We start from the raw sequence: 10,618 nt of genomic DNA on the forward strand, positions 1-10,618 counted from the left end.
CCCCCCCCCCCCGCTTTCTGTCACTTGTTTTCCTACAAAAAAAATGTCTAAAAATATCGCGATGTTCACAAAAAAAGAGACTAACACAGCCTTACGGGTGATTGAAAATAAATACAGAGCCTATCCATTACAGTTTGCAGTTTGAATCGCTTTAATATCTGTATTAAAACTGAAGATAATATAGTTGCACATTTTTGTACTTTTAAGCAACAATTTTTATTATTTTTTAATTTCTCAACTGCAACTGGTTCACAAAAGTTTTCCTCACACTCGTGAATTTTTTCAAATTTTTCCCACCGCCCCTTGTATAAGAAATAATGCTCTAAACTTGACGGTTCTTAAATGTACCTGAAAATCCTTACTATTTTTTTACATTTTTCAGTCTGCTAAGCACAAAATTTTTGTTACATAAACGTCTTCAAGCTCATTTACGTAGAACACTTTCAGCTTTTATATGACTGTTTTTTTGTTGCGCTAGCATTTTTTTTTGACTGAGTTGTTAAGCTTCAAAGGCAGATGCCTATAGTTTTCTCGCCGATAGTAGATGGTTTCCACTATATGATCTTAGTTGAATTTTTCGTCCATCTCTAGTGTTCTGGAGATAGTGAAATTGTTTAATTATTGAGAAATCATCTCGAATGTATCTATCATATTCTATTCGCTTATTCCCCAATAATACAATAAAATTCCGACTACATAAGTTTCAAGCAAATTTTTTGTTGTATACCATAGCAGGCTAAGAATTCCATGTCGACGTGTTCACTTGCGCATTACACTCTCTGCAGATTACGTCATCAAACACGATGTTAATTATAACTGAATCAAACATGTGCTCGGATGTCTGTCCATTACCTATCCTCTCAAATTTTTATTACGGATGTACACGAGTAGCATTTGATTACATGAATCTGACCTACTTCCTTTCACCATAATAGACAAATATACTTCATTCAGAAACAGGCGAATAAAACTTAACAGATTCAGTTTTTAAATAATTCAAATAATTATTGTTTCTGCCGTTGCCCCATGTAATAAGTCGCTGGTTAATAGTCTAGACCACCCTCTCCCTCCTCAGCCTATGCTGATCAATTTCCAATATTTACTGTTCACAGTTTAAAATTTTTCAATTGCAAATCTGTAAAATTATTTAACTGTAAACTTAAAATTTTAAAATTAAAAAAAAACATTAAAATTTGAATTGTTTTCGATATTATAGACCATCTCCATTTCAAATCAGGCAGAGAGATCCAGCTTAGGGTGTCAAAATGATTTGGTATTTCGTTAGATCATTTTCTGGTTCATATTGGAAAAATCGAATTTTTGAATTTTTCTAGAAATCAACGAAAGTTAACAAAAAATTTATTTCTGATGTTAGACAATAATTAATTACCTTGGCCGATTCAAAGCTTCTGATTATATAATTAAAGCAATTTTCTGTTCAAGAATGAGAATGTTAAGAAACTTGTTTTTTCAAACCCCATTTTAGAAGCTTTTCTTCAAGTCCGATTTTCTTATGAGATGGCTTAAATTGAAGCTCTTGAGATGTAACATCATGAAAGGACACTATTTTTTTGAATTATTGAACAGAAAGTAAATGTTCAGAGTGATCTATTTTTATTAAGTAATTTTTCATTCATTTAAACAATTTATATTTGCTTCAATTTTTGTTTTCCTACCAAATAATAAAAAGATCGTATTTCCTGGAATTAATGTCACAACTAATGAATGCTAGAAGCAATATTTCTTGTAAAAGGTATTTTGTAATTGTTTAAACAATTTATATTTTTTCCGTATTAAATCATGAAAAGTTGAGTCTTTCTTGAACTAACTATATATATATATATATATATATAATCGATGTTAGAAATAATTTTGTTAAAGATATTAAATTTTTCATTAAATTATTCACTTCTAATGTCCCAGGTGAAAAAGTTATACATAGTTTATATATAGTGGACAAAACACTGATATTTTGCATATGTTTTATACAGAAGAATTTATCAAACAAGTGGAAAATATCATTGTCTCATAAACTACATGTAACTTTTTCACCTGGGCTTTCATGGAAAAGATGCAGGAAATTCTAGTTTCTTAAATCCTCTCACACTATGTTGTTCATTCTTGAAGAAAAACAAAAACTGAAACAAATATAAAATGTTTAAACAATTGAAAAATGCCTTTAACGAAAAATATTATTTTCAGCATTCAGTTACTATGACATGAATAGCAAAAATACTAACTTATAATTCACAGGAAAATACAAAAATAATAAAAAATTGTTCAACTAATTAAAAATTAATTCAAAAATATTTTCAAACTTGTCACTTATAGAATACAAAAAATGCACGTTCAGATAATTACAAAAAATCTTGCTTTTATCACGAATTTTACCTGAAACTTTTATTTTTTTATTTTTCTGATCATTTTCCAGGCAATGCATTTTCGGACCTTCCTATTGAGGGCGCTACCCAGCCCTGACGTTGCAATGACATATTTGAAATATGTTTATTCAAATTTGAATGATAAAGTTTTATTTACTGACGTCCCAATTGTAATATTATTCATAGACAAGAAAAGGATAGTAAATATTAAAAATCTATTTTTAAAATGAAGTAACAAATGATTGTTTCAGAACAATCGATCTTCATTAAAAAATTGCCAAGACTATTAATTTCTCGTGCATGTTTTCTTAAAGAAAATTTATATAAAACATTAATTCAACGTCTAGAAACACCCCCGCACAACATGTAACGTTGAGATTCTATGGGATCCTATTTCAGGTTGCACCTCTTGAACTATTTTCGTAATACAGAAGCTAAAACGAATTATAAGAGTATCGACGCTGATAGGCGTCAGTCCTTGACGTTCCGTCGCGACGTCGAGCGTCTTACGCTTTTTGCGTGTTCGAAAGAGACTTCCGGTGTACATTTTATTTTTAAGTACATTAATCACGAAGAAATAATTGCCGTCCTGAAGTAACCCGTCATTCAAAGTAATTAAGATTTAGTAGACCTTGAAGATGCCTGAGGATCAGAAGACGTCTGACTCGGTAAGAATCGGCATTAAGGGATTTAGGGAATCGAAAATAATCACTGAATTCCTTACTTTTATTGGATTTTATAACAAGTGATATAAAACAAAATATTAGGGAGGCATCACTTTAGTTTACTAACGACTTTGATAAATTGGGTTGCTTTTCAACTTTTAGAATATAAGTTAGAAAATAATTCTAATCTTATTTTTTGAAATATGGCCGTGTCGAGAAATTCGGTAAGCTTAGAAAAAATATTTTCGGTAAGCCCACAGAAACAGTAATATTTTACATCTTAATAATTAAAAAGAATCATGGAAACTACAAAATGTTGAATATTTTAAAACGCGTATCTATAATTCTATTTGTAAAACGGAAAAAGTTAATATATCATTTCAAATATTTTCAGATCTAATTTTTTTGTAATTTTATTTTTATCGCTCATTGTATGTATCTTAAAAAATTGGTATCTTATTTTAGAAAGGTAGCGACAAAGGTCTACGACGGCTTCTAGACCGTTATTTCTTATTTTATCATTTCTATTGTATTATTAATTTCTTCTTTTATGTTTTGAAGATGTATAATAGAAATGAGTTTATAACTTTGTATTTTCTTACGTAGAAAGAAAAAACTAGGAATTCAGTTTTGTTTCAGGTAATTTTCTTATTTATTTCGAAGATTATCTTATACTGAAAAACCTAAGTATACGGTAAAAAAAAATTTCTGGTAATTTTACCACTTTCAAAGTAGGCCCGATTATAACCTACTCCCAAAGTAACGTATTCACTGACAATAACGAATATCCTCTTTCAGTATGGAATTTAACTTTTAGGAACTTTAAGTTTCCAGAAAGATTCTATAAATTTACAAATGCATTATGAATTTTAGGTGATGGTATTCTAACCAAAAATATTCCTGTTTTTATTCAACATGTTAACTTTAGCATCTACATGAGAAATGTGAATAATGGTAATTTGACTAGAAATGGTAAATTTCCCGTTCAAATAAGGAATACAGTAGAAAGCAGTTTTTTTCATTTAAAAAATTGTTGTTTAACATTATTTATCAATCTTGCAAATAAATTTTTCCATAATTTATACCGTTCTGAAACACGCTCTTTCACATATAATTTTATTTTTACCAGTTTTTCATTATTTTCCGCAACTTTGAAACTTTGCAATTACTTGTACTTATAAAATTTAAAGACTCACGTGAGATTACGTTGGAAAAATGAATTTTTAACAGTTTCTATACTTTTACCAGCGTCAACAGATTCAACACTCTGAAAGTAGGTCCATTTATTACCTACTCTGAAAGTCACAGATTCACAAGCAGAAACTGTACTTTTACAAAGCCTTAGTCTAAAAGTGGTAAAGTTACAAGATAGGTTGGAACTTCTAGTATGCAAGGGACATTCGTCTAGTATGCAAGTGGCATAATCAGAGTAGTAAGATTACACTAATTTTTTGTTGGTATTTTTACCATTCTAGGAGGTGGAATTTTTTAATTTTTTACAGTATATTCAATTTTTCTTTATTTCATTTTCCTACAAACTCATTTTAAACTGCAGTTATGTTCCCTCTCTTGATCAATGTAAAAACTAAAAAACAATTGAATTGCTTTCAATATTCGTATTGCGCAATATGTTCAATTTTATTGCAGTATATAGTTAAGGTATTATACGGATAAAATTGTTTTCTGCGAATTTTTTTAAAATTAGGACTGAAGATTTATTAGAGCATTATCTAAAGTTTGGTCTAGTTAGAAAAGTGCTGATCATTTCGAAGTTGAGATCAGTGAAATCCAAAATCGCATCTTATGCACGTGAGGCCTATCCCAAGGTATTGAAAATGTAACATATTTTAGCATAACGGCTAAACGGTTCTGACCATTTTTTTCAAAAACTGAGACATGGTAGAAGGACGCAATACAGAGATTCTGTGAAAATATCAACATTTTTATCCATTTCGTTTATGAAGCGAAAGTATGAAAGAACAGAGAGGTCCGATAGGTTAGACACTCTCACACGCATTCAGTTGATCGGCATGAAGTTTGAGCGTCTTCAATTGTTCTTCGCATGGATAGCTCTTTTTCTGAATTCATCCGTATAATACCTTAAAGATGTGGCAAAGGAAAACAATAATTGTCTTTTATCTTGGAAGAGTTGGAAGCATATGTTTGTATTTCAGGTATATTTAAGGATTATATTCTCTATCTCCCTTATCTGAATATTAATATTAATTAAATTTCAATTTACTGTCATTTGGTATACTAAACTAAGATATTTGCTTTTTAGCGCTGACGGGTAACACCGCTGGTCAAATTACATTAGGGAAGCCATTAATGACCAAAACTGTTAGAAGATAATATAAACTTTCAAGATAATGACCTGGCCTCTTCACTCAATTATAGTACACTGAAAGAATAAAGTTTCATTTTAAAACAAGTGATGAAAAATTTACTAAATCAAATTTAACTACATTCATTTGTTCATTTTGAGTTCATTCTTTGACTTTTACCTGATCAATTTTTTATTTTCCCTGCAACCGTTCTAATTTTTTCTTTGATGTACAAAAACAACCTTACATCTAGGTCCTAGGAGATCAATAATGTTAATTCAAAACATTATTCTCTTTAAATGTATTTATTTCAAGTTTAAATTTTGAACAAATAATCAAATAATTGAATTTGGAGTTCAAACAAATAATTTTCAATCAAGAACAAAGGAATTTTCAACAAACTAATTTTCAAACCAAACCGAAAAATTTTAATTTTAACAAAAAAGTTGATTATCCAATCCAAACACGTGAATGTTTTCTACCCAAAAAAATACGAGTTTTTAACCAAATAAATGAAATTTCCTCTAAAAGATACGCTTTTAAGTAAAAATGGAAAAGTTTCATTTTTAGTTAAAAATAAAATGAAAACATTTTTTAAATTAATTTTAAACAAAAAATTTACTTTTTCAACCAAAGATATGCATTTTAAAATAAAATGACGAATCTTATAAATAAAATACATGATCAACTAAACTCTAAAGTTTCAATCAAACAGATGGATTTTCAGCCCAGCAGATTACATTTCTAACAAAAAGGTAAATTTTTAACAAAAAATTGAACGGTTAAAATTTTGATTTAAAAACAATTAATTTGCAAACAGTGAAATAAATTTTTAACCAAGAAGCTTAATATTCTACCACGAAAGACGAATTTTCAACCAAGAAAAAAATAATTTTTAACAAATTAGTGAAAAGAGGTTTTCAACTGAAATTAGAATTTTTCAACCAAAAGAATGAAGTTTTAAGAAAGTATTTGCACTTCTACTAAGTAGTTTAATTTTCAAACAAACAATTATGAATTGTCAACAAAAAATATAATAGTTAATATATCAATATAAAAAATGTGTTTTAAACAAAAATTTTCAACTTAAAAAAAAAAACAAAATTCAACTAAAAAAAACGAATTTTCAACAAAAACAGTTGAATCCTTAAATAATAAAATATCCATTTTCAACCTAACAGTTGTTATTTTTAGCCCAAAAAGATACAATTTCTACCAAAATAGATGAATTTGAAAAAAAGGCGAAATTTCAAGAAAGTTTACTTACCCGGGCTAGTTTTAAAGTCCCTGACTCCCTTATTTTCTGCAATTTATGATGCTTATAAAACTTAAAATCAATTTTAGACGCTCTGAAAATTATACTGACATTTTTTAAAATAAGATCTGGATTTAATTCAGGGTTTTGGCATTTTCACTGGTGACGTCTGTGGAATTTTTTTGAATTGCTTTTTGAATTCGAAAAAGTTTCTAAAGAGCGAAAAAAAGTTCGAATTAAGAAAATTTAATCCTACCCGCAAAAGTGATATTTTATCTAGTGTAGTTAAAATACTACCTAATATATTTTCCCTCGAATTATTTGTGGGAAACACGTGTGATTTTTTTTTTAAGTTAGACTTTTTTGTCCAAGGAGTTTAGGATATTTATTAAATATTACGTAGTTTTCAAAATTTATTAATATTTTTAGTACATAAAGTATTGTATTTTTTTTCTTCTGTTGGTTATTTCTCAAAAATGGTAAGGGATACAAAAAAACACCGTTTCCTTTTATTTTTTAAACAATCATGAATCAAGATTATTTTTTACAATTAAATGATTCATTTTAATCACGTTTTTTTGTTGATTGTATATTTATATAGCAACTAAATTGTTTTTTTATCCCAATCAAAGATTTTTCTCAGGGTACCTAATTTATAAATACTTACACGGACTTTTAAAATTTGAATTGGTGAAAAATGGGTCACTGAATCTCACCAGTAGAAATGTTCATTGATTTACAGCGCAATCTTACTGATTCACACTGATTTACAATAGTTGTAGAATTCAAAATTTTGAAGTATTTCCCCTATTTCGAAAAATATAAACAATAAAATATTTTTACTCTTTTGAAAGGTCTAAAAGTCTACTGTTAGAATTTAAAAGTCACCCAGTATAAACATGTGTTTGCAAAGCACTTCTCAACCTTTCCCCTTACTTGCCAAGCCCACATTCCCTGTGTGTGGCTCGCAGGTAAGACACTCGAACAGGTAGAGGGGCCACCATTCAACAGGTTTTCGGTCTTTCAGGGCGTCAAAAAGTCCAGCCTCGAACAATGCAGTTTCCGGTGCCAATTGACTCTAATAGTCTAATCGCCCTTTTCAGCACGAAAAATCATCTCGGCGGGTTATTGACTTTTTGACTTTCTTGACTTCCATCAGTGTGTCTATCATAATGGATTCCCTATTTAAAATACATACAAAAACATAGAGAATTTTGGGAAAAAATTATAGTTTCGAGCTGGAACATCAGATCATTTTTAGACATAAGAATTACAATTCTGATTTATAACAGAAAACTTTGTAAAAGCATTATAATTCTGAATTTAAAGAGCAATTTTTTTTTTAAATTACCTTCTAAATCCAAAGCAAAATTATGTTAAAAAATTCTTATTTCCTGTAAAAATTTCCCTGTTCCCAGTCAAACAATAATATTTTACTAAAATTCCCTGTTTCAAAGGAAAAATTAGAATTCTATAATATTTTCTGTTCGACAGTAGAAATTTTCATTCTTTATAGAAATTCCCTATTCCAAGTCAGAATTATATTTATTTGCAGCATTTTCTATTATGAATTAGAAATATAGTAACTCTCTTTCTATAAAATTTGGAAGAAGGATATTTGAAGTTACTGACAATTTCTATTTGCAAGAATAACATTTTTGTAAATTATAAAAAAATCTGAATTGATACAAAGATTTTAATAATCGGGCGAACTTTGACTTGGAACAGCACGCCTTTTAGATTTTGAAAAATATGTGTTAATTGTAGAGAATACTTCTAAAAATAAAAAATAAAATTTCACAAATTTCTAAATAATTAACAAAAAAGTGTTCTAGCATAAATAGTTTAAACATTGTGGAATTCTTCTTACAATTTGAATGATGGAATTATTGTAATTGTTTTGTTTCAGTCCTCAAGCTAATGAATTTCTCATTCACTAATTCCAGGCAAAAACTCATTTATTGTATTAATATATTAGAAATACATAAATTAACAATAAAGCATTTGTACATTTCCACTAAATTACGATTTTAAAACTTGACTTTTGACAATTTACTTTTCCAAGTACAACCGTTAAAGAAAATAGTGAAAAATACTGATGCAATACATACAAATTAAGTTTTAAATGAAAAGTGCGATCTATCATAAAGTTCCACAAAAAGCAGCCTGCTATAATAGATAATAAAAGATGTTCTGTAAGTGGTACAATTAATTGCCTTTATTTTTTTATTATCTTTAAAGATAAGTTAATCTGTTTTAATTAATTAACATACAGCTTTCACGTAGGATTTATAAGGGACAAGATATTATTCGAAAAGTAAAAGATTTAACGTTTTTTTTTTTTTTGAAAAATATCTTTAAGACGTCATAACTTCAGAACTGAATTTATTTTTCAGAAGTTTGTAAACTTCTTTTTGCTTTCTAGAAGTTCCACGTAAAATTAACTAAACACTTAGAATTTAAAAAACAGGTTTCTGTCACACATTTTTCGAAATCTAAAAGGGAGGAGAAAGTCAGTCAATATTAATCTCGGGGGAACTTTTTTTGGACGCAAAACAAAAGACTTCTATCACAGAAATCTTTACTTACTATTTGTTCCTTTCAAAAAAATCACATAAATTGAAAAAAATCAAGTCATTTAAAAAAATCAAATTATTTAAACATGGGGTCCTTACGTTTTTTTTTCACATTCGGTCAAAATACTCAGAAGGCATCCCCAAAACATAATTTCTCGGTTTCAAACTTAGCCTGCTCTTTGAAGTTAAACTTGGTTCTGTGAGGGCTTGATAGGGATTGTGGTTATAAATTCCCTTCTTATAAAACTATTGGGTCTAAGACAAAAATGTAATTTTTTAACGAAATTTCCTATATTCCAAACTCCAAACTATAATAATTCTTAATATGAATTTTCTACATTTCTTATTTATTTATTTATTCCCTTTCCGAAATACTTTGCTCCAAGTTAGAATTATATTCATTAACAAAATTTTCTATTATTGTTCAGAACTATAGTAACTTCCTTTTTCTAAAGGTACCTCGCACACAATACTTGGGAAAGTGGTTTTTGCTCAATTTTACTAACACTCATTTATTTTCTTATCCACGAAATTAGAAGAAATTTCCCAATTAAGACTTTTTTGTGCTGATTCCTTTGAAAGAAGCAAGTTTCAAACAGTGACGAATTCTGACTTGAAGCGAGTATTTTATTTCACTTTTTCTAAAGCAGAGTCAAAACTGTTTTCCATACTGCCCGTTTCATGAAATTCCCTGCCTCAAACCCAAAATTACAATTCATTACTAAAATTCCCTACCTAAAAGTAAAAATTATGTTACAAACTACAAACTAATTCGCGGAAATTCCCTGTTTTAAGTCAGGATAATTGTAATTCTTTATACGTAAATTTTTATAATATTTCTTTCATTTATGCTCCGTTCCAGCTCAGAATTATAAATCTTTAAGAAAATTACCCGTCTCAAACCCGAAATTATAATTCTTTACTAAAATCTCCTGTCCCAAATCAGAATTAGAACTCTTTAGAAGATTCACTTTTCCAAGTCAAAATTGTAATTATTTTGTAAAAATCTCTATTCCAAGTGAGAATAATGATTTTGTACAAATTCCCTGTTGAAACTCTTAATTTAAAGTACCTAAGAGAATATATGAAAACACTTTCAATTTACATGTTAGTACATAAGAAAGAATATTCCCAGTCACTGAATTACATTCCCAACATTTCTCAGTTTTCCCGATTTCTCGGTCAGGTAGACACCTTGAGTTTTCCATTCGCAATTATGATAAATCCAATTTAGACTATGTCTAATTCCTAAGACCTAATGCCCCAAGGACTATGGTTAACCATGATGGATCAAGAGGTCCTGCTTTAATGTTGGAATCGGCGCCCCATAATTGGCTTTGACCGTATGAACCCAGTTAATTGTTGGGTCAGGAGTCGACGGGTATTTGCTATCTGTAATGTGCTATGTGTGATATAT

The 10,618-nt window shown here is 28.9% G+C and overlaps 1 protein-coding gene across 4 annotated transcripts in view; it reads left to right on the forward strand.

Moving 5' to 3' along the window:
- Positions 1-10,618, forward strand: part of LOC117167159 (MAGUK p55 subfamily member 6) — a 61,185-nt gene that overhangs the window by 27,420 nt on the left and 23,147 nt on the right. Inside the window, exon 1 of one of the 4 annotated variants that reach the window (XM_033351883.1) lies at positions 2,878-3,049. The exons of the other annotated variants lie outside the window; for them this stretch is intronic. Coding sequence (XP_033207774.1) covers positions 3,020-3,049 — 30 coding nt within the window. The 5' untranslated portion in view covers positions 2,878-3,019. Of the gene's footprint in view, positions 1-2,877; positions 3,050-10,618 lie in introns of those variants that run through there. 4 annotated transcript variants of the gene reach the window in all.

This window comes from Belonocnema kinseyi, chromosome 2 (assembly GCF_010883055.1).
Source record: "Belonocnema kinseyi isolate 2016_QV_RU_SX_M_011 chromosome 2, B_treatae_v1, whole genome shotgun sequence".
Lineage (NCBI taxonomy): Eukaryota > Metazoa > Arthropoda > Insecta > Hymenoptera > Cynipidae > Belonocnema > Belonocnema kinseyi.